At 39.2% G+C, this 25,211-nt stretch overlaps 2 protein-coding genes across 5 annotated transcripts; both read right to left on the bottom strand.

The window, feature by feature from the left end:
- Positions 1-372: 372 nt before the first annotated feature.
- On the bottom strand, positions 373-19,374 carry cd4-1 (CD4-1 molecule). 2 transcript variants are annotated; one of them, XM_069655929.1, is made up of 13 exons: positions 19,304-19,374; positions 9,050-9,172; positions 8,393-8,451; positions 8,134-8,187; positions 5,068-5,138; positions 4,804-4,968; positions 4,573-4,722; positions 4,020-4,259; positions 3,555-3,938; positions 1,405-1,662; positions 1,191-1,291; positions 1,032-1,075; positions 373-877 (listed from the first exon to the last, which is right to left on the bottom strand). In XM_069655929.1, the coding sequence occupies exons 5-13, from the start codon at positions 5,123-5,125 to the stop codon at positions 847-849; spliced, it is 1,431 nt and encodes a 476-aa protein (XP_069512030.1). In that variant the 5' UTR covers positions 5,126-5,138; positions 8,134-8,187; positions 8,393-8,451; positions 9,050-9,172; positions 19,304-19,374; the 3' UTR covers positions 373-846. The 2 variants fall into 2 exon arrangements, with proteins under 2 accessions (XP_069512030.1, XP_069512031.1); XM_069655930.1 differs by having other exon boundaries at positions 8,418-8,451.
- A 947-nt stretch (positions 19,375-20,321) lies between these two features.
- LOC138583770 (uncharacterized) lies at positions 20,322-24,952 on the bottom strand. Of its 3 annotated transcripts, none has more exons than XM_069655754.1 (10): positions 24,870-24,951; positions 24,577-24,681; positions 23,848-23,889; positions 23,389-23,544; positions 23,166-23,303; positions 21,718-21,951; positions 21,552-21,620; positions 21,273-21,415; positions 21,091-21,158; positions 20,322-20,875 (listed from the first exon to the last, which is right to left on the bottom strand). In XM_069655754.1, the coding sequence occupies exons 3-10, from the start codon at positions 23,873-23,875 to the stop codon at positions 20,791-20,793; spliced, it is 921 nt and encodes a 306-aa protein (XP_069511855.1). In that variant the 5' UTR covers positions 23,876-23,889; positions 24,577-24,681; positions 24,870-24,951; the 3' UTR covers positions 20,322-20,790. The 3 variants fall into 3 exon arrangements, with proteins under 3 accessions (XP_069511855.1, XP_069511857.1, XP_069511854.1); XM_069655756.1 differs by having other exon boundaries at positions 24,577-24,678; positions 24,870-24,929; XM_069655753.1 differs by lacking the exon at positions 24,577-24,681 and having other exon boundaries at positions 24,870-24,952.
- Between the last annotated feature and the right edge of the window lie 259 nt (positions 24,953-25,211).

Here is a 25,211-nt window from a genome sequence, read left to right as displayed (position 1 = left end):
AGACGCTCCACAGGGAGACGCTTTCTCTCCAAAGGTCAGACTAGACTTGATGATGAAAAGCAACCTGCAAACAAGGTGCGAGCTTCAGGTACTTTACCTCCGTCTTTCAGCACATGGGTGATAATCATTTGTTTATGCATGTGTATGCTATCTGTAATGTGTTATGGATATTTCTGCATACCGACATAATGCAATACCTGATGTAACACTACAGAGGTTGTAAATATTGTCTGTGCAAGTTCATTCTAGGGTATTTGGTTGTTAATAATTACAGTTAAATAGCTTTTTTTTTTAAATGAGTCTTTATTTAAAAACTTTAGACGACAACAAAATAAGACTTGAAGATAAATTGAAGAGATAAAGTGTATTCATTTGTGTGTTGTATAAAAATTGTATCTAAACAATTATAAAGGATTTATCTAAGCCTATAAATGCAGTATTATACATAGAGCATCATGAAATATACATTAGATAGCAAGACAAAATAAATCGTCCAACAATGATTAAATGGAGCTCAACATAAACAACTATAAACATTATTACATCACAAAATATAACATCAGAATGGTGTTTAAATGGGAAAAACAGTTTCACACAGCAATTCTGTGATATAGAAAAATCCCAGAAGAGACGATTACATGTTACAAGTGTAAAAACAATCCTGCTATGTACAACTGTAAAACACATTTCTTATCTGACATTTGAACAATAACTGAACTCTCAGAGCCTCGTCCAGCACACCTAACAGAGGCTCACAGTTTAGTGGATCTGACAGAAAAATCCATCTTATCCAGACAGAAAATCAATTGGTTGCAATGTCCTTTTGGAAATGTCTTTGTGGGAGATTTATGTCCTGTAGAATCCTTTGGGCTTTGGGCTGAAACAGAAAAGTCGCAGGTATTTCTCTTAGTTTCGGTAAGACACGCAGAGGTACAAAAATCAACGCTTATATCTGTAAGTATTCAGATTCAGTGCGGATGAGTGTGTGTGTGTGTGTTTGTGTGTGAGTCCAGGAAATGGTTGACACGTACTTTTTGCATTTACAGAGTCGATGCCTGATGTGTCTCGTCTTCCGCTGATGTCAGCCACACAGAGAGAGAGAGAGAGAGAGAGAGACAAAGAGAGGCATAACTCTTACTGCCACTTTAATATTTCAGTGTGATTGAACAGAAAGGAAGGTTTAACTGTACTTGTCTGCGTCGGTGCACGATGAAAACCAGGATGAGGAGGAGGACTATGATGACTGCGACACTGCATATGAGCACCAGCATCCACACGCTCAGCTTAAATTCTGCATAAAGGAGGAACAGTGAAGATCATGTTTAACCAAGTTTCAGTCATATTGTGGCCACAAGGCCGTGCCCGTGTCACGTTTCCTGCTCCGCTCTCACTTCCTGCTCTCACCGATCTCCAGTTTTATCACAGCCGACGTCAGCAGCGTATTGTTCTGCCACAGCTCACACTTCCACGTTCCTCCATCTTCGGTCCCCACTTCCGGGATGGTGAGATGGGCGGGGTGATGGTCAGGTGTCAGAGACAGCAGGGACGATTGCTTGGGTGGGACCCATTTCACTCTCAGGTCAGAGGGCAGCGGCTCGCCAACGCTGCATGTCAGGTCGACCTGCTGGCCAGAAATTAAGTCTATTCCTGGTGAGGAGGTGACTGCAGGGAGGATGGAAGAAAGAAGAAGGAAATAACAAAATTGAAAATCCCATTAAGTATGAGCTGCATGAGAAAATACACCGATTTTGACAGCCTGAGACAATGCTGCCTAAGAACAGCTCTCCTTTTCTCAACATTTACAATCTGAATCCATCTGAGCCTCTGGCTGCTGTTGCTGCAGCGTGCCAGCCAAAGTCACCAAATTAAAAAATGAAAATAACATTTTCAAATAAAAACAGGAATATGACAGGATCAGTATCAAAAGCAAACGGCACATAGCATTAACAACAAAGGAAGATGGAAAAACAGCATTAGCCCGTTATGACAGACTTTGAATCACCATAATTAATCACAACTTTCTCTGGCTGCATCCCAACTGTGAATAATTACTGATCTCGTAGATGTATGCTATAGTAAACAGAATATTTCTATCTTCCTTTCCTCTAAACTCTAAAATGGGTTTATCGCTCAATATACAAAATAACTCTCAGATTAATAATGAAAGCAGTCATAACCTGCAGCTCTTACTGAGGCTTTACTGGCACAATCAAAATATATCAGATACATTATCTTTGTGTTACTTCTGCAATCCCACTGCTAGATTGGTCTCCCATTATAATTATGAACAAAGTTTAGATTAACTACTTTGAAGATCATGAAGTACATGATTTAAATTTTAAAAGTCCCTTAAGATCCAACTTTAAACTAACAGTAGCTGATAGTTTGTATTTGTTCAATCAAGCAATCAATCAATGTTTATTTATACTCGTGTGAGGGGCAACCCTTATTTTTTTGTCAATTCAAAGACAGACAATGAAGCGTTAAAAGAACCAGATGAGATGGATAGAAAGGCCCTTTAAATCACTACATGGGGGGATTTTGACACAAAGGTAAGTTAAAAGGAGGTGTGTAAGGAAAAACCCTAAAATTTACTAAAATAGTTAAGTTGATTTAACTCAAATTGAAAAAAAATAACATCCACTTATGTAAAAAAAATTACAAATAGAGTTTAAAATCAGATTTCTAAAATGTCCAAATGGTAAACATTTGTTAACTTGATGGAGTTGTTGTAGTTTGTTCCAATAGTTAGAGGTGCTCTATAACTAAAAGCAGTCTTTGCAAGTTGTGACCTGAATTGAGGAACATATAGCAATAACCGGTTTGAAGAGCGAAACCAGACTTAAACTTGCTGAAACGTCAAAAGCCAAAGTTTCTCTGTGGTTTTAACTTCTGTATTTTATCCAGCTGTCTTGGACACCGAGGACACTAGCAATCACTTGATCAATAAACAGTCTTTTGAATACACGCCAAAGTCCATTTGGTTTGGTGGTGATTCTAAGGGGGCAACTGTGTAAAAGAACCAAATAAATTGCAGCAGGAGTCAAGTTGTATCTACTAAAACTAGGACTTTTAAAGGCATGTCAGGGGGTCCAGATTTGCTAGATACACCTCTGCCTTGAAGAAGTCCATTATTAGTTTCCTTTAAATTTTATGTGGTTATATAATTGTTCAGATTAAAGTAAGAATTTGTAGTTTAACACCATTAATCCTCAGAACACAGAGTCCAATTAAAATTCATTGTGTTATCAGGCTCTCCTGGCAGGGGGAAAGCTCATTATTCTCTATTAAAACAAGAGGAGCCAGACACGTGTATTAACCACTGAATTAGACACATGTCACACCAGGGACGCTTCCAAATAAACTCTGCAGCCGAGAGATGAGAGAGGTAGCAATGAAACAACTGTCTCCAGCTTGTTATGAATTATAATTAAGGAGGAGGGAGGAAACCGGACATGAAGGAGATAAACACTGCGATAAATAAAGAAGAAAAAGGATGTGAGTTTCATACAGAACTGGGCTTGTATATATGTTTGTGATGTGTGTTGACTCACTCTGCAGCACCTTTACGTGTACCATCCTGCTCACAGTCAACCCACGTCTCAGTTTCATGGAGCAATTGTAGTCTCCTCCGTCTTCTTCCCTCCCTTGCTTCCTGGTCAAAGACAGACGTCCCTTTTTGACGTCGGGAACAGGAGTCAGCTGTCTGTCTTGGTCTTTCTTCCAGGTCGGCGGATCCTCCAGAGAGAGGAAGAAGAGCCTCTGTGGATCATTCGAAATGAGATTTGATCCGGGTTTAGGATAGAAGTGCCAGTTCACTTCCTGGAGGCCTGCAGCTTTGAGATGATCCCAGGAGATGTGAGCGGGAATGGAACAGGGGACGGTGAGGGGCGTGGATTTAGACGTGTACTGAGGACGTAAAGGAGCCGGGGAAAGATCTAATAAAAGAGAAACACTGGTAAATTTATGTTCAGGATGAGGGCACACTAATGTGTACATGCGTGAACACAAGAACTCACCCACAACCGTAACAGAGATTTTGGCTTGGCTTTCTTTGTTGTCATGCGTCACAACACAGGTCCACTGGCCGTTGTCTTTGCCTGTAACACTCACTGTGTGCCGCCGTTGGTTGGTCATTTTCTCCCCCTGAGGATTCAGCCAGCGTATCTGTGGTGTCCTTTGACCCTGAGGAGTCTCTACGCTGCAAATCAGAGTCAGAGATTCTCCTGGCACCAGAGGAGCGGCTGGGACCGTGGTGGCTGAAACAGAAATTGAGTGAGGGGAAGAAAATAGAAAGAAACGATGACATTTTGTAGATAATTTTGATTGACTTCTAAAAATACCCAAATGTCAACCTTTCAGGAAAAAAAACCCCAGCCAATTTGGCAAACCCAACATGTTAAACGTACATCTCTGAGATTAAAACATAAACATTATACCTCATTAAAACAACACATTGCACAAAAGCATGCACAACATTTTTACCAAACTATTGGGAGCTCATTTATTTTAAAATGTACCAGGGTGAAGGTGAAAGAGTGAACTGTGCGTGCTGGCCTATTTCAGCCTTACCATTGACTTTGAGCAGTTGGTATGATTTGGTCTCGGTAGGTTTACCAGCCAAAGTAAGTTCACAGACAATAGTCCCAAAGTTTTCCTGTTGGATGCCTTTTATGATCAGTGAGTCGTCAGACAAAGACAACTTTGTTTTCCACTGTTCGGCTGCAAGGCAAGAATTAAGTAGCTGTTATTATAAAACTTACCTTCATTTGAAATTTAGACTTTAGAATGTTAAATTTAAACCTTTTTCAGCGAAGCCTGCATTGCCAAAGTTATTGCGCCAGGCGAGTTGAAGGTCCTTGTTTTTACCAAAATACCAGTACATATAGTATCTATTTAAATCCGTCACCCTTGGAGGCCTGAGGGTAACCGTGTCTCCCACCTGAGCATATACCACCTCCACTGCCCCTGAGAGAGTGAGAAGGATGTGATGAGTTGTTGTGTTGAACCAAACTGTCTGGCACTGAGTCAAAATAAATGAATCATCTGTTAGTTAGTGTGGCTTACCTGCAGTTGACTTGAGCACAGCAGCGAGAATGAGGATGGATTGAATTAAGTTCTCCATTTCAGTCACACGTCTGTAAGAAACAAAAGTATGACAAAGCAACGGAAAGATTTTTAGATCAATTCTGTATTTTGATTAGAGATAGACCGATATGGTTTTTTCAGGGCCGATACCGATTATTAGTAGTCAAGGAGGCCGACAACCGATATTTGAAGCCGATATTCATTTGCAGTAAAAGTGAAAATATTGGCGTCAAAAATTTGAATAATACAAACTCCAACACTTAACTTTGTTTAAATGCCTTTAAGCATATGCATCAGAGCCAAAATAACCCAGTTTAAATTGATCTCTTATCGGCCGTCGGATTAAAAAAATAAAAAAATAAAAAAAAGGCTGATGCCGATATGCGTCAAAATGCCGAATATCGGCGTCGATAATCGGTCTATCCCTAATTTTGATTAAAACTATTTTTGTAGCAACTTATAAAAATACAATGCAACTAAACATGAGAATCACATTTAAAAAAAGTATTCAACTAAAGATGAAATGATTTTGCAGTACAGTTAAAAGAACATCACAAAAGTTAAGGCCTGTAAAGGCCAAAGCATGGATTCATTTCTCTGCATCGGAACTTGTTACTCATATTTGCAAGTGTTTGAACGCAAAATTTTGTCTTTTTCTACAAAGCCCCAACAACTATACGTTTTGTCTCATTTGATTACAGTAAATAGTTAGTTATCCAAGGTGTAATATTCTTAGAATACTCCAATGTTCAATAATTTAGACTGTGTGGCAGGTTGGGGCTGAAAATAGCTATAAAATTACACGCTAGATTGTAAAATTTGTCCGATTACAAGCATGTACAATGAGAAAATAAATGGGCCAAGGATGGAGTCCTGTGGAACACCATCAGCAGTTATATCATTAAAGACTTAAGTTTGGTAGTTTTTTCTATGACTATTTTGTAATTATTTTAGTATCACTAAGGAAGCTGTTTAACTTTTTTGCATCACACGTGTTTCTCTTAAATTTTACCCTTAGAAAAAAAACTCAATTCTTCATAATTGATGGTTTGAGATTGTTTTACATAAGGTCTTAAATGAATGCCCAAAGCTTATTAGATACACCAACACTGAACATATTCTCCCTTTGCGAATGTCAGTGTGTGATTTTTTTTTATTGACAAAGAGGTGTTAATTCAACTGAATTATTTCTTTGTGTATTTAGAGCCTGTTTAGTATTTATATTATGCTTGAATACATTATATCATATAGGTTTTTTTATCTTTAACACCCTAACTACAAACAAGAAAAAGACACATCTAGAATTACTGCGACGTAGAGCCAAATCAACACCTTGATGACTTGGCTCTCGAATTTAATTACAATAGATTGTACAGGTGTGCAAACAGAGAGTTCTTGTCAAAGTCAAATTATGCATTGGCGCACTGACTTTTAACACTCTTGAATATATTTTATGGATAAGTTCAGTTTTTTTTCAAAGTGGTATCTTAAGAAACATTACAGAGACGTGTATAATTGTCTATCAAATTCTGCTGCAGAGAGAAATCATTCAGCAGGAAGCAGAGAGGGGTTTGTGGTGGTCTTAGATTTGGAGAGATTTGAGTAGATAAAAGACGGAAGAGTTGAAAGAGTCGAGAGTAGGCGGCCTGTGGTGGGTTTTGAATGAGAAGAAAAAGACAAATGTTGGAGGGAAGAAGCACAAAGCGTATACGCTGAGTTGTGGTGGGCCTTGATTTAGTTAAGGTGCAGATTCTTATCCCAAGCCTCCCCCTGTGCCTCTCACACCCCCTCTCTTCCTCCCCTGTTCCACGAAAGACGGATCTCTCCACGCTTGAAAAGAGAAAAGAAAAGAGACCACAGCACCAGCAGCACACCTAGACTGTGGTTTAAGGTACATGTTTCTCTCTTCTCTCTCCCTGTCTCACTCCCTTATCTCTCTCTCTTTTCTCTCTTTCCTTTTTTTCCTCTAAAGTGTAAACAGTACGTCATGATTGAGCCCCTCAAAGACCCAAGTTATCAGATCTTTTTTTTTTATTATTTAAAAGATCAAAACCAAATATTCAAAATAAATGTAATTTCAAATCGGATTAAGTTGCTCAAGAAAACCTCCCATGATTCAGGTAAAAGTGTCTGGTCTTATAACCTTGAGACGCATTAAAGGCCAAAAGTGAGTGAAGAGAGGAAAATTGGGGCATTAACTGTCAAGTTTTTATGTAATATTTTTAAATAGGAATAAATCTTACATCAAAATCAGTGCAAATAACTGACATGTGATTTAAATATATATATTTTACCTTTAAACAAAAACATGATACTGTATAAATAGGAGAACAAACACGATGAGCGTTGACCCCCGGCTCTGTATAGTCTGCAGCATTCGTACTTGTTTGAGTCCAACAGGATGTACGCTTGCCACCTATTTAAATACTTTGTGGAGCTAATTGAATTCCATTGTATATTTAAAATTTGCAACATAGCATATGCATTAAGGCTTATGATTATTATTATTGTGGTATATAAATAGTCAGGTGGCACCCTTGTGACGAAGGTGTTATGGCACCAATCGTGACCGCAATGCACCCGGGTTAACGTCCGACACGGGACCTACATGCTACAGTTCATTCCTTATTCTCTCCTCTCCTTTTCTGTTATCTCTCTACTGTCATTTGTCCAATAATTTTAAAAAAAATGACCTTTAAAATTCTCCAAATGTAAAAGGTTTAAAAGTGCAGGAGAAACCAAGAAAAACCAAAGAGCTTCTGGTTTCCTACTTAACTCAACGTTTGCACTGAGAGAACAAAGACACAGTCACCAACATTAAACATAAGTGTTTGAGGTGACGTGTGTCAAAAATATGTTTATTAATGAAATGTATAAGAAATGTGTTCATACTGTATGTTTCATACACATGTATTTCAAACATGTGATCTGACATTTGACTGGATTTAAATTAGATAACGAAGAGGTTGTAAAAAAGAAAAAGTCAAAGTGAAGATCGAACACAGAGTGAACTCGGTGTTAAACAGACGTTCAAAGTAAACACACCTGTGGAGCTGTAACCCAGAAACCAAGGCGATCGTATCTGCAGTCAGGATGGAGCTTCAACAACAAGCAGAGATGGAGGGGGGGGGGGGGGGGGGGAGGAGGGTGAGGGTCAAACACACAGTGAGGAGGTGAATGTGGAAAAAGGGAAACACAGGAGGCGGGATGACAGTTAAACTTATTGACTGAAGGGAGGTTTCATTCTTTAAGTTCTTGTTTGCTGCTGCATCTGGACTGAATTTATTACAGTCTTAATACGTACTCTGAGTCCTTCGTGAAATACTCACAGATAGACTGAAGTTTTCACGGTTGAATCTCCAACTGAAAAAAACAGACACACACATTAATGTTTACTGTATGTTGCTTACATTTTCATGTTGTGTTCGAATGTCCTGGGGAAATCAATACAGAAATATAAGCATTGATAAAGTGTCTGTGTAAATGAACTTGTATTCATTTATAAGTAGTGAATGTGTGTGTGTGTGTAGCGGTGGTTTAATTTGTACTAGAGCGTCATGTCATGACTTGTACATTTCAAAAGAGCAAGAAGCAAGAAGGAAGAAACCTCATACAACCAGAAACTTCAGTACGGTTACGTTTATTAACAAAAAATTAATAAAAAAAAAAAACATTTTTAGTTGAGAATTATAATTTAAATGTTTTAGTATTTGTCTCAGTTATATTTCAAAGATGTGTGTTTTCATAAATACATTGTGTTTTGTATCTGTAATCAGATTCATGTAAAAACTCACTGAGACATTCCGGCTTAACTTGACCCGCTGATCTCACACAGGTTTATGCTTTAAAAATTATGTAATGCATAATAACAAATGTACACTATATACATAACATGTATACAGCTGTCGCATGTGTCTGTATTTTGAAGCATACATCGCCAAAAAACAGGCAGTTTACTTACAACTGTTGCTGAGTGCCGGGTGTCTTTCCGTGTTCAGAGATGTGGAGTCGGTGCCAATGTAGAATATTTATCAAACAAACCCTCCTTTAAAGTGCCGTTGCACCTCCCTCACTGCCGATTGGTCTGTGAACAAAGCAGAGAGCCGATGATCAAACCCAGAGTCAGGATAATGACCTCTGATTGGTTGTTTCACAGGAAGAGGGCACAAGGTCGCCTAAGACCTTAAAATCTGCTGATGTGTTCAGGATATTAAGAAATCATTTAAAAAGAAGCCATTTGGTCAGTGTAATGGTGCCATATTTTTATTGTTCTCATGATTTCCATTTGTAATTTTGGTGTTCGAGTCTGATCAACAGATAAACAAATAAACAACTGATCTTAATTGGCTGCAGTTATAAATTGAGTTGCTCCCTGATAACAGAGGAACCAAATTTTGTGAAGGTCTCACCGGGCTCATTATCTATCTTTGGCTCGTTCTAAATAGCACACGGGCGGCTTACGGCCTAATTCGTTATAATTGCTGGGTTAATTTTCCCCTGGTCATATAATTGTACTGATTTACATAATTAGTGTTTTTGAATTCAAACCCTGAACTGATGGACCGATCTTCAAAAAAACACACCAACATTATCTAAAAGAGAAATGCGCAGGTTAAGCGCTGAAAGCTGTGAGGGAGCACCGTACAGTGCTGGGGAAAGAGTCTCTAGTGTACGGAGAGAACTGATCATGTTCTTTTAACATACAGATGATGAAATATGTATATCAGTCGCTTTAAACTGTCAATACATTTTTTATCGTCCTCTATAAGGTCACATCTCCACAACAGTCCCGTTTTCCCCACACTGACGTACCCACACTGTAGACTTAACGGTTCATAAACATTGTTTAAACTCGTTAACAACAACATGGTAATTTTTGAGTTTTGACATGTAATCGTGTGAACATCAGGAGCTCTCACATCAGTGGACTTTGCAGTCTTGAAGTTCACAGATGAATAGACATAGAAGTTGTATCAAGCAGAGCAATTTGTCTCACGTCTGACAAAACAAAAAGACGAACAACTTCATTCTCGTCAAAAACGTACTATTCTTACTAGTGTAAATATTACGAACATCACCAACCAAAGAAATTTACATGGGAACTAAAACGTCCAAAATACTCTCCAAATTCTCCCTTGATAAACCTTCAACTTACGGCGCTCTATTGATGATATATCAAACTGCTATTTGTCAAACATTCAGGTGTACTACACAAGAAATATAGCGTACCATGTTTGAACCTTTTGTGGCAAAACTAGCTTGAATGAAATTTATTTAAAGGCCCAGTGGTTCAAACTAAATCCTCGTCCTCACGAGTTTGTGAATTAAAGCCATACGGTGCGTTCAGGTGAGAGAGATGAAAAGCTCTCACTAATGTTTTAATCTAATAATATTCTTGTTTTCACTTCTCATTTATGATGAATTTGTGTTCATCGATAATTCACAAGCTGATCAGAATATAATATATACACCGATACATTTTAGGGTGAAAATGATGACTGGAGTAACTGTTCTAAGACCGTATCGCAACAACGTGCTATATTTGCGTCCCACCAAAATAGGCAATCTTACAATACACTATCAACTCATTGTGAGTACAGAATTATTCAACGTTTTATGGTTTAGTTTAATACAAAAACTTTTGTTGCCTTAATCTAACCACAGACGGAGCGTGGACGCGAATCCTTGACCCGGGTGTGAAAGACCTGCAAATTAAATGTTCACCATCAACTACGACCAAGTTTCGTGAATCCAGCGTGCTATAAAAATGCAGTGTTTCATTCCAGAATTAAGACACTAAACCAGACAGCAAATTCTTTGTCACCTAAACTAAGTAAGTTTATACTTAACTATTATCTTAATTTCTATGAGGCCGTGTTGGAATTAAACAGGCAAACGAGGACTTTATCCAACAAATCCATCAATAGAAAGTGCAGCTTTCACATTTGTCCCTGACTGAGAAGTCATTTTAAACAAATCTGCGCAAACTTAGTCTTGCGTTGCTGATCCTGGTCTCCCCTTCACCTTGATCCTGCTGTATTTAAAACACTTCTTTGTGTGTGTGTCTGTTCTATGGTCTGTTGATATGAAGTAAATCAACTGCCAGTCCTTCAGTAATAAATTCAGACTGCAGCCTGCATGATAAAGTGACTTTTGTAATAAATATCGGGTACATGTACAGCTGTGCGGGAGGCAAACACCTGCTCGTGTTTATCTGCACTCCTAACCTGCAGTAGAGTCTCTTCTGCACTCAATACAACAGTAATACAACACCTGTGGCTCCCTGACTTTTCTTACTGTTGTCTGAGTTTGTGTCTAACAGCTTGTTGTGTTTCTTTCTGAAGTAATACACACAAGTTAAGATTTTGTTATAATGCTGCTGTACAGTTAGTACGGAAGTTAAACGATGACGAGAAATATCCGCCATAAATTGTACACTTTAATTTATCTGTACTAAAACTGATCGTCAGGTTTGAATGTCTGTCAAAGTAAAGGAACAAACGTAAAACTGGAGTCCGTGTGAGTTTACTTTTGTTTCTTATCACCAAAATTTGATCACCACTTAAGAATAACTCAGTCACTAATGAAGATGTGCAAAATTAACACAACATCTGTTACAGCGTGGGCTTCAGCGCATCAGACGTAGGAAGAACATGCTCTAAAATCCAGACAGCTCGAAGCTGTGAAGATTTTTTGGTAATTTTTATGGTACCTAATGGAAGCATTAAGTTTTAGGCATCAAAACAAAATAAAAGCCCGTCTTTATATAATATTAAGTTGATTTGCCCGAGGCCAGCCGGTCCCAAGCTAACTAATGACAGCTACATTGAGCAGGTGAGGGACTGGAGCTGCAGAAACACTCTACCAAGGTGGTTTAGAGACACGAACCACAACAAGGACAAAACAAACATCTCACACTCGTCTCATGTGTCGCTCTGAGGTTTGCCTGCCTGCGTCTGTACTGCCTTCATGAAGGGCTCGCACCTGCTTCTGTTCCCTCTGAGCGACGAATGAAACAACAATGAAACCTTCAGTTTAGAATCAAACTCTTTAAGTTACGGCAACAACACAGAAGCATTTACATCTCCGGCCTCGTGGTTCAGTGAAAGACATGCTGTACATTTGTTGCAAAAAATAGGACCAAATTTGACTCGTTTTCTCTCGCAGTTGTTTTTTTAACTGTGATTTTAGTGGAAAACACCTGAAAGTGAGGACTCCCTCATTAGTCACACACCTAAGGATGCCTTTTGACCACATCGTATCATTACTGAAAGAGAAAAAGACAAAAAGTGTGGGCCACAAGCAAAAACGAGAAGTGATTCACATGTTTCCCCAACCTCCATTCTCTCCTACAGAGGGTTTCCCTCGACATGCAGCCTCTATTTTACATCTCCGACTTGTTTTTGAGTGAGTTTTAAACCATTATCTACGAGACAAATGTTGCACTTTTGTACTAAAGTAAGAACACAGAACGATGGAGGAAGTGTGACGTCGTGCAGGGACTGAAAGGTGACATGTTTGTACTGTATGTGTCGGAGTGTGCGACGGCTCTGATGTTTCAGAAACAAACAAAATGTCAGTGGAAAAGAGGTTAAAATCAGAAACTATTGACATTCTGCTCAATGGGGAACTTCATTCAAGCTTCTTTGAAACCTCGCAGTTGTGAAACAGTCCATCCCACTCACATTTCTCCTCCATCATGTGTACACATCGATGATTAAGTTACTGTATGTTTTTGAGCTGCTGCATAATCGTTTCATCAGAATGGAAAATACAGACACTTCCTATATTTTTCCACTGAGCTCAGATGCAAAGACAAGCAGGATTGCATGTATTAATAGACTGTTAATGACAAGTCACAACATGTTATTTCCAAGAAATGCAAAGTGAGCTGAATTATTTTCTTCAGCGGAAAATTGCAACATGATTCAGAGCAGCGGATTTTAAGACGTTATTGTAAAGTTGTTTATACGATGGAAAAACTGCTGCACAGACCTACAGCGCCTACACACATGTACGCAGCAGTTACATTAGATTAGCTTATCGTACCCGAGGGGAAATTTGCCCCGGCGCAATACTACAAAAGAGACACACAGCCTTTTGTTTTTCGGCCATTTTTGCCTTTATTGATAGGAAGTGTTGGGAGAAGAGTGGGGGACGACATGCCGAGGACAGGAGTGCTCAACCCGCTGAGCTAAACCAGCACCCCATGAGAGGGGGTCTTAATGATCTTATGTGCTTCTCTAATCACTGTCCGATCATAGACCGCTGTTCCTTTGGCCTGATCACTTTTTACGAAGTTGTTCATTTTTAATTTGAGCTTATTTGTTCGGGTTACCAAGCTGCCTGTCAACGCTTTCTAATACAGAATGTAAACATGATCAGCACTCACACCAAACAGTCTGCGTAGAGAGTAAAGTCTCCGAGCCACACAGTTAACCAGTATGGGCTAACCATGCCCGGATATCTGCGAGAACACACCTGCTCCATAGCACAGTTGTTAATGATAACAGGGTCATGGGGTCAAATATGAGTTCTTTGGTCTTGTTGAAAATAAGGTGGTCCTCATAAGTGGTAACCTCCTGTAGCTGAAGCCACGACAATCCTCTAAATAATCCTTTCGACCATTATATCCATCCCGTCAGATGCAGACCTCTCTGCTGAGATATAAGCCGCCCGTGGAAGGCGGGGGTCGTTGAACACGGTCACTGAAACAAACACCGATTAAAAAACAAACCCTGCTGTCATCAACACATCCTGTCTTAATGAAATGTGACCCCCCTGCAGTAAAAATCAATTTTCAATTTCAAACCATCTTCAAATGTTTCCTGAATGATTCACTACAGAACACTCAGCCTGAGTTTATGTACATTTAACTCCGCATTATGCTTTATGGTCTGCGGTACGTCAAGGAAATGTTCAGCGACAGAACTCTTAAGGTAATGTATCGGCAAAAGATTGGACTTAATGACAGATTTATCTCAGTAGTTATTGGTTAAGATGCATCACAAAGATGTGATGTGCTAAGTTGAATTCAAGCTTGGGTAAGTATTAAATTAAACCAAAACATTTGTCTGATCAGACTTGTGTTTGTGTTACTCCTTTGTCTTAACATCGAACAGTGGTTGTTTGAGCTGCAGCTTACAGAAAAGATAGATCATATTGCTTTTATTTTACTGATATTAAGATTTGATTCATGATGAATGAGAATGATAAAGTTTGCCTGACGCTGTAATCCTTTTTTTTTTAACGGCAAAACTCAGTGATGTGACTTTTGTTGGAGCTAAACCAAACAGACGTGTTTCTCCACCTTATGAGCTCGCAGCCTTAGATCCCCAAGTCGTGCTTGTTTCTAAGTAGAGGCTTGAAACTAAAAGCGATCGTGCTTGTGCCGTCAGGGCCCCTCGACTTTGGAACGACCTGCCTGAGGAGATAAGGCTTGCAGAATCATCTTTTAAATCACTTCTTAAAACTCACTTTTATAGACTTGCTTTTATGTAATGACAAGTGTGATGTTTGTGTTTACTTGTTATGTTTTATTTCTTCCTATTTCATTTAATTTCCTTCACTGATTTTAATTCCTTTTACCCTTTGTGCTCTGGTTCCTCTCTGCTATGTTTTTAACATGTTAACATCTATTGCTTTACCTTCAGATGGACTCACTTTGTGTTATCTGTGCTCATGATTGCGCTTTTGTCAAAGCATGTTGTAAACTAAATGACATTATTATTATTATTTACATCTGGATAAAAAGAATTGAAGGCCAAAGTATCGCTGCAAGAGACATTTTATCTTTAACCCAAAAATTGCAGCACCTGTGATTTGTATATTGCGATTTTAACAACAGGGTTCAAACTTAGTTGTTGTCAAAATTGATAACAGTTATAGACGACTGCTTCTTTCGTGCTACACAAGGAGAGTAAGCTTCCCGTCAGCAGCCTATTAGTGACGATAGCTTGTTTTAAAATGCACCAGATTCTGTAACATAAAAACTGCGTCACTACATCAATCCAGTGCCTTTAACATTAAGTGATTAAGAGTTATACATGCCATTATACATGTGTGTGGTCAGCTTTCTTTAAAAAGAAATCGCCTTATATTACAAGCGCACCCTGTGGCGCATATACAGGACAAACACACATTATAAGAGCAGCAACACAGCTACAAACAGAACACCGTTCAGTGTCTGACATACACAGGTGCACACATCCACTACCATGTACCAGTTTAACCTGCTTCACTTCCTGGTTCAACAACCATGAACCTTCCTCTTGTTTAGCAGTTTAACTTTAAAGCTGCAAAGTTCACACACATTAGCATCACTGCAGGTGCATTAAAACCAGAGTCAAAATGCATCGTTGCAACGTCAACCAGCTCGGTGATCACAACGAACCACATGCTTAAACTCCAGTGATCACATGTAACTACAGGCAGCTGAAACCTGCGAGGAGCTGGAGTTATAAGAGGGGAGTTTACAGGACGGGAAATCACCTGGCAGCTGATGGACTTACACTTAAAGATTGTGGATGGTTGAGGTGCAGCTGGAGCTCAGGCGACTGTTTGGAGCTCTGTTCCCCTGCTGCTCTGAATACTCATTGATTCAGGTCTTTTGCAGCCAACAAATGCTGCAGATTTGTAGTTTACGTTACACATTTGGCTTATTATATTTCTATTCTGTACATCCTTACTCTCTGAAGTGCTGAAATGAAGTTCTCAGAGCTGAATGTTTTGCATTAATGGTGTTATAACCCGATGGAAATACAAGAGGGAGGACGCACGCTGTTGCATACATTTCAGTTTCACTTTGGAATGATTGTGTGTGTGTTTGTATGCATGTTCATTGGTATAAGACAGACACTGAGAAACAGGACTGAGTAATAGCCATGAAAAGGGAATCCTACTGTCTCATATGAAAACACCTCCAGTGCAACACAGGCATCACATTTTCATAACAGAGTCAGCCTGGTAGTCGCCTACAGAAAGACATAAAATACACATTGAGCCTCTTAATATGAATGTTGACTTGCTTCTTATCACTCTGAGCGGGAGAGAAGAACACATTAGTCTTTCTCATATGATCCATAAGTCTCTCTGTAATGCATGGTTCTTACTTTTTATATTTATATTCTGCACCCAACCAGACTGGAGTGTAAAGATGATGCTGGGCGACGTGTGCAGAACGCTTTGTCGTTAATATTATCCTAAATTTAAGCACAATGAAGCAGAACAGCAGCTTAAATGGGGAGTTTACTACGGCCAAAGATGGTTATGTGTTACTGACCAAGTCAGTCCGCTGAAGTCGATAAAGCTGCACGTCTGTTTAAGGACCAAGGTGACGGTAAAAGCCCCCAAAACAAGCAAGTCATGAGGATCACTGCTGTTCAAATCTGTTACCGCGTCACCAGGTAAGATTAGTCTGCTGATGTATGTTCAATCATTAACGACTGACCTGCAACTGAATACAGAATATGAACACTTTATATAGGTTGGTTATTAAAACGCAACACGACAAATGCATTTTGTCTTAGGCCAATGTGTAAGAGATATTACTAAGCAACACAGCTGATAATTATTTCAAAATTAAAATAGAGAATTTAAAATCTCTTGTTAAATTTCAAACCAAACATGTCGAACGACAAGCCAACACAATACAAATGTTTCCTTCAACTTAAACCTTACCATCTGATTGCAGGAAACCTTTACCAAAGTATTAAGTACAATTTTAAATAGCTACAAACACGATGTCCTCTGCACTGCCACAGCAATATTTTCTAATACAAACCTTCTTAGATGATTTCTTGTGAAGTGATTTATGTTAAACTATATCTAGAAGTAGTGGTTAGAACAAAGACGGAAGAGTAAACTGATCTCTCCTGTGACCATTAATATTGTAAAATGTACTTGGATTAGTTTAAAGCAAGTTTAAAGCAGATTAAGTTGAACTTTATCCAGTCAATTCAAAATACTTTAAGCGCCCCTCAAAATAACACAAAAACATAAAAGGCATCCAAACGTACAAACAACCTCAACGTAAAGAGAACAGTTCAAACACACATGGTTAACGGTCGTAACCAACCCATAGCTGACCAACACCGCAGAGGCAACGTTCAAGATGTGCAACTAAATAGACGTAAAGGTAGGTAGATAAACTGACCGTCTCTTGTTCTGTGTCTCTTCAAGACTCATCTGCGAGCTATATTACACGGGAGGGGGTATACCTGTAACTCTAACTTACACAGTGGGAGTATACTGTAATATGTAGCTCTGCAGCACCGCTCATTTAGCCATATTGTTGTGTCCTGAATATTGTTTGACATCATATTTATATTTACTGTTTATGGTCCTAAAGATGGAAAAATGATGTCACTCATATAGTACATTTATAAGACGCTTTTGTTCAACTGATTCTTGCACTAGTAGATAGTTGGGTTTGAGTTTCCACAGTGTGTGACGTTATTTTAAAAAAACATTTTATAATGCCTAATTATTTACAGGTTATATTTTAGATCGCCTCACTAACCAGTCGCAGTGTGTCACAGTAAACTCTGGAGCTGCAGCGTCTCTTTACTTTTTTTCAACTGTTTAAAAGAAGTTTTATGTTACAACAAATGAAGACACCTGAAAAAAGCGCCCACTGTCTACCAGCCCTTTGTGCGTTGTGGGATATTTGGGTGAAGAATGATCATTGCACTTAAAATATGTGGACTGCGACAGGCACGTATGCACTTATGTCACAGTATAAAACAGCAAATCTTGAGGCAGACTTGAGAGCACATCGAAGCTATTTGTATTGATGGTTAAACTGAACACATAACAAGCAAGACCGGGAGCCTTACCGTGACCGTAAAGGCTCCGTTTTGCTGTAGTGTAGATCTGCCTTATGTCACATAAAAATATGTTTTATAGACACTATTGGTGCCTCAAAATCCATGAAGAAAATAAGTCATGAGGATTGTTCTCTGCAAGTCGGCTCAAGTTAGAAACAAACCACATTTATGCACAGATATTTTACATTTCAATGATCGCTGTGTGCTCTGAATAATGCTCATGACAAACACTTAAAGTGGAATTCGTCCAAATAGAGAGATTTAGTGCGGCAGTGAGAGTCATGTTCACGTTTCTGAAAACCTGTTATTATTCTAAAAAGGGGTTTAAAATCTGAAACAACCATTTGTCATGTGAGGTCAGTTTGCAGGCCTCAAAGCTGCAACACTTCAGCCGCTAACAATTGTATCCCACTTGTGCAAAGGAAACAACCACTGCCAACAACATGTTGCGTCTCCATTGCACAACATTTGAGCTTATTTTATGTTACGCTTTAAGAAACTTGAGTAACGGAAGACTCTATTTAGGTCTTTCTGATTTTAGATGTTGAAATCGTAGTTGTCATCAGGTACGTCAGCGCAATGAGCACTAAAATAGAGACGGAGGGTCGAATCCAAAGATGAAGACAAAAGGTAAGATAAAAGACAAGACACAGCGTAAGTTATATACTAAAGCACAGTAAGAGTTGAGGGTTTAAAATGTAATATGATTGAGTTATAAGGAGGCAACTGTACCAGTGTCTCCAGAGCTGGGATTGGTACCGTGTCGGAATGCTTCTGATGTTTAACAAACCCAACATGATTTCATTCTTAGAGGCATCGAGCCGGCAAATATACTCATACATACGATTTCTTGGAAAGTATTGACTCGTTCAGCCACTAACATTTCACTTGCACTACACCGTCTAGGCCGCTTCAGTGGGTCAATGACATTATACAGTGTCGTTATTATTATCTAAGGTCAAGAAACAGATCAAATCATTCAGCATGTTTTGCTTTTTTTCTGTGTTAAATATCACAGAGCATTCAGCCAGAGCGTCGCATCATGTTCTGGCTGATCTTTTCCTTCATTTGAGATAACTGTTCTCAGTCACTGAAGCACAATCTGAACTGTGGACAGACGACAGCAGGCCAAGGCCAAGAGCGATCAGTGAGCTGAATTTTAAAAACATGGCCTCGGATGAGACCATGTTTTGAATACTCCAGCCTTGCCCCTCGATGCCCCTTTCATTCTGTCTACGAGAGAGGATCTCCGGCAGCGTCTGGGAGATCTGTCAGCTTTTGGAGACAAACATGTCGCTATGCTGAATTAAGTTACTTTCTTCTGAAAGAAAACCCCTTAAATCAGCTTTTAAATACAACAATACATACAGTGTGTTAGGAGTACTCACATGTGGTGTTTTCAGTGCTGCGAGGAGTACTTCTCTGACATTTGGTCGGCTGTAGGCACTGCAGGTGTCTCTGTCATACTCACTCACACACACACACACACACACACACACACACAGGAAGTCAGACATCTCTGTGATCCCATCCTTTCTGTTATGCACTAAGTGGATTAAAAAGAGGTTTACACACACACACACACACACACACACACACACACACACATTCATTTCATCATCACACACCATTTAGCAGTCTTTTAAAGAACACTTGTGTTATGAAATACGAGAATGTCTTAACCTTTAAAGACGCCCGACACGTTTTCACTATTACACAAATATAAATAAGATAGAAAGATCTATAGGTAGATTACTTTATTAATCCCTGAGGGGAAATTGGATTGTTACAGCAGATTATGACACTCAACATTACAATGAAAGACCAAGAGAAGACAGGACACAAGTACAAGACGACAAACTAAAACAAGAGCAGCAGGGAGCAGAGTCTAAGTATATTTAAGTATTTATGTATGACTGTAATTTGTATGTATGTATGTGTGTCACTGGTGGTCTTGTGTTGCTCTGTGTAACAGGTGTTTACTGTGCGTTTCACTGAACTGGTGTAAGCAGATGCGCTGTCCTGCACCAGTTGTGGGGAGTTGAGAGCTTCGGGACCGAAGCTGGCTCTTTATAAAGCATGAAGGATGATGTTCTGCTAAACAGGGTTAAAGTTACAACCTTTTATATTTACTTTGATACTACTAATGTTCACATTTTGACTTAAAATGGCACGTCAGAGTTATTTTGTTTTTGCAGGGTCCGTCTTCCCTGCTGTGTTTTAGACTCATCTTAACGCATCCAAGATTCACAGGAAACGACGCATAGTTAGCGTTTACCGTTTGTGATTTTTAGTCACTGACGGTCCTCCCACTTCTTTTATACGAGGGTGGATTAAGCGTTGCTTTATCTTTATTGTGTAGTGACTGAGGGGAAAAAAGACACAAGATTTCCACAGAGTATTTTAATCTTTTAATATACAAGCAACAGAAATAAAGACAAAGTGTACATAAATGTCGGTCAGATGCACAGAAAAACTAAATATAGGCAGATCAGTATAAAGCATAAAGCTGGACTGTATTACAGGCTGACAAAGCTGTATTCAACGATAGCCTTAACTTTTAATATGCTGCATTAATGTAAAAAAATAGGTACAGACTGTTGCAGGCCTCTATCTTATTTGCATTCAGTTCACTGGTTATATTTGGTAAAAAAGCTCAAAGTGCCCACATCATTACATTTGATTTCTATTTTCATCAAGAACATTCAAAAGCCCATTTAAATTCATACCATATTCACACTGGGGTTCTCTTTCACTCGATTCTCTCCTCCTTTATCTCTATCTACCCCTCTCTTTCCCGACGTCTCACGCCCCCTCTCTCTCTCTCTCGTCTTTCTTTTTGTCTATCTCTCCTTTCTTCGATCTGCCTTTCATGTCACTCCATTAGCAGGGGTTGCCGAGGGAGAGCCAATGGCTTCTCTTTCCGGCGTCCTTGCTGCGGTTTGGCTGCAGCTGTTGGGCTGTGATAAAGAGAGGAAAGAGGAGAAGTTTTCACACTAATTACGACACAATAATGAAGGACTCTGTAAAAGGCAGAGTGAAAAATGAAGGTCAAACAGTCATTAATATAAAGTGAATAGAGTCTTTTAGAAAGCATCTGTAAAGTGAGCAGAGATTACTGGAGAGCGGATGAAGTAATTTTTAGACTAGATAGAGGGAAGTTAAGAACGTTTACCGGTTACACTGGCAGTACTGTTGGGGCTTCATAGGCTGGTGGCCATTCTGCTTTCTCAGACGCATTCTCTAAAGCAGGAAGAAAATCACATTTTTCTCTACTTCAGTAACACGTCCTCCCTTATCCCGCTTAATAATTTGAATCATCAAACAAAGATGCCCTGGATAATTATCTTCACGTACCTTCCTTTTCTTGATCCTCTGGCACGAAACAATGATGATGACCAACAGGAGAATCACAACCAGGCTGCCCACTCCGACTGCAACCCACACCCACCAGCTGTGCCCGAACAGCAGTGGAACCTCAGATGAGGGGCTAGGAACACCTGATTGAGCCATAAAAACAGGCCGATGCAGAAAATTAGCATCACTTGAATACTGAAACATCCAGAAAAGAATAACTTCCTCCAACAGGTGCTTAAAGTCAGACGGTTTTCACAGAAGAACAGAAGCAGTACGCACAGTCGATGCAGGTTGGCTGAGTGACTTCCTTTGGTTTTTTAGTGGGCGCAGCTGCTACAGTAGCACGTTCTGAAAGCACAAACACAACATGTCTTGCTTTCACCAGTGGCCACACAAGTAGCTGTCCTGAAAACCATATGCACACAGTTTATTAGAAGTGTCCTACCTTCAACTCTGATGACTAGGCTCTCAGTGTAGGACACCGAGTCGTGCGTGAACAAACACTTCCAGGTCCCTTCATCTGAGAGGGCTACCGGTTCGAGCTTGACTGTCTCTAACCCTGTTTGACTTCCATCTGGTTTTTTCAACTGCACGGTGGAGCCGGTCTTCAGACCTGTTACCCGACACTGGAGCAAAGCCGTACTGCCCAGCTGGAGGACACCAGAGGGGCTGGCTGAGACTGACACACAGAGGGACAACAGATGGAGGAGGGAATACAGTGAGAATCATAAAGAGAGAGGAAGGTGGTTCTGGACAAAGACTATTAGGATGTTACACACGCTTATCACATGATAGAAAGCAAAATGAAAGAATATCATGGGGCTTATTGATTGACAAGACCGGAAAATCTGAAATTAGGGAAGTTTAAATGATGATGTTTATACATCTTTAATGTTTCTGAGAGGTACTGCTCATCTCCTATATAGTATTATATATAATATTGATATTTGTGAACTTAAAAAGGGATGGCTTAGACACCTTATATTTTAAACAGGAGGTTACAGTCATGTTCAAATTTGAGGTAAGGGTGTTTTAAAGATGTCTATCAAAATTATTAGAAATACAATCCAGTGCTTTTTGAGCATGAGCCATATTATGGACTGCAATCAGGATAATTCAGCGTTTGCTGTGTCTCTTGTCTCGAGTGAAATCCTTGATAAACCCTTTAAAACTTATTTTGTGTAGATTTATATTTAAAGAGGGGGTATTATGCTGTTTCACATTTTAAGACATATATATATAATGTTACAATGTTGGATGTCCAGACTAAACGTGGGTGAAGTTTCAAATCTGTAGGTAAAAGTATGTTGGAGTAATCCCTCAGCTCAGTCTGCAGTGAAGACCAGGTTTCACACAGGTTTTTCTACACGCTGCACTTTGTGATGTCACAAAGCTTCAGAAAGCTGGCCAATCAGAAGAAAGTGGACTTGTGGGGGCGGGGTTTCTTCAAGGGACAGAGCTGTCTGAGTCGTGTCAGGCAGAGGCTGCATGAGGGCCTGCACAGAGTTTTTTATTCTGTAAATTATGCTAAGCTACTCCACGGGTATCACAGAGTGAAATATGAAGCTTGAAATTAGCTATTTTTTTCCATTAAAAAAAGACAAAAGGTTGTTTTTTACTTTAACCATTAAAATAATGGCTGAAGAATGTTAAACTGTTAAAAGTTACATGTCTTCTTTAACTGTACTTCTCATTCCACATTTATTTTTTAAATACTTTCACTTTCATTGATCTCATGACTCTTTGTACATGTGCAACACAATAAAATGCATATCATCCAAACACGCACTTCCTTTCTCTCTGACTAATGATCCTTCTTTTTCATAATGATGTGAACCCCCCTCACTCACAACATGCATTTGAAAACACTTTTTGGGGGGGTTGTCTTCTTACCTGAGACAACAAGAAGTGTATATTGTTTGGTTTTCCTATCGGCCTCGCAAGTGAAAATTCCAGCATCTTCTTCCTTCACTCCAGACACCTGCAGATCCGCCCCGTCCACCCTTGACCTCTGCACAATGTCACCTTTACCTAATGCACAAAATATAAATACTGTAAACATCAAAAGGGAAGTTTGTAAAACAATGAATAATGCTTTTATACTTATTTCTTATACCTTTGCGATTCATCCCAGAGCTGGAGATGTGAATAATCATGTCATTTCCATGACGCCAGAGAACACTGGAAAAGGTGCCGGACTCAAACTTAAACGTGACGCTCCCCCCTGGTTTTGTCTGGATCACTTCACCTGCAGCAGAGACTGCACCGAACACTGAAGAGAGAGGATCACTTTACTAAGAAACATCCACAGGAGAATACAACAAACTCTGTGTTAAGACAAGGACAACACTGATGATACTGGAATAAACTCTGATTAGAAACTCATGAAGTGCAAATGGAGTAAAAAGTGCAATTTGTCAAGTTCAATATAGAGACATTATTAACATCAGGGATGAGTAACACAGCTACAGCTTTACTACCAGGTTATAGCAGTGTTGTAAACATAATGGTTATTCATTAACCATTTATTTTAAAAGACTTTTTACAATAGTTATTTAGACGTCTATTTACTCACCAAAACCAAACCACACGACAGTCTTCATTCTGAACGTTGGAGCTAAAGAAAGAAAATAATCACACACACAGAGATTAAAGAAAAACAGATTGAATGCAGTTGTTTATCATGTGAACATTTCTAGCTTGGATAACCACACACAGCTTCTGTTTGAGAAGAACATGTAATCCCTAACCACCGAGCTCGCTCTCAACTTCCTTCTTCTCTCTACGTCTTGTATCAAAAAGTTGCTTCGAAGACTTGCTTATAAAAAGTGAAGTGAATGTCACTGTGAACCTTCCAGCATATGGTCAGGCTCTTTCGGTTTTAATTAAAGCGCTTAATAATGTATGTTAGGTTGCCTTTCTGAACACATCTTCCAAATGATCTGATCGCACATCAGAAATAAGAAGCTTGAAAAAAAAAAAAAGCAATAATTTAGTTGTGCAACTAATTAAGAATCTTGTTCAGAAACTCCGCCAAGCTGTTCGTCACTCTTATTCTGTATGCTTTAATATATTTCATGATTTTAAAAGGTTCAAGAATTAACCTCAGCAAGCTAAAAATATTTGACTGAATATTTTACAAATGTAAGACAGACAGGACGGTAACAGCCTAACTACATCATAGTTAATACTTTAGATAACTGTATTAAACTTAATTTAAAAAGTCTAATTTGACACATACACATTTTTTCCCACATCACAGACTGCAATGAATAATAAATTAAGATCGCAGTGAATCATTCACCCTTAGAATTAGATCGAGCTTGACACAAGGGCCTTTAGACGCGGTGAAGCACATTGTTCTCCCTCAGGTCTGAGCCGTGATCTGGGCCTCCACCTTCAACTGCTTCTAAAGCAGTTTGTTATAATCGCAGCAAGAGAAAGAGGGATAATAGCACTACAAAAGTTTTAATATATGTATATTTAATGTTCAAAGTGCATTACCGAACAGAAATGTTTTCCGAATAGTCCTATTTTATCCAATCATGTGATTTTGCAATATAAAACTTGATTTCAGAATATAGATTGAGATTTTACCTGAATTACAAGCTTTGCAGCGTCGTTATTGAAGGCCGAAAAACGTCCTCGTCCTCTCCGTGCTTCACCTCATTGAAAACAACAGTGCAAAGGTGGTAAAAGTGTAGAAGGCGGAAGACTTCAATAAAAAAAAAAAAAAGCTGCACTTTGGAAAAATTGTAGGCCAATGCAAACCCAAGCTCTTTGTGGGTTTGCACGTCACGCCTGCACTCTTGCAGTGTAGGCCTGGGATTCTGTACACAGCGCAGTTCTTACGAGAACCTTAGAGAAGTGGCAAAGAGTCACGACTATTTTCTGTCATAATAAACCACTAATTTGCAGGATTGTGCAGACTAGGCACTT

Source organism: Semicossyphus pulcher, unplaced genomic scaffold, assembly GCF_022749685.1.
Source record: "Semicossyphus pulcher isolate SPU_LCO1_2020_fin unplaced genomic scaffold, fSemPul1.0.p SCAF_9, whole genome shotgun sequence".
Lineage (NCBI taxonomy): Eukaryota > Metazoa > Chordata > Actinopteri > Labriformes > Labridae > Semicossyphus > Semicossyphus pulcher.
Note: the sequence above shows the minus strand (reverse complement) of the source record. Positions and strands in the feature narration are given on the sequence as shown.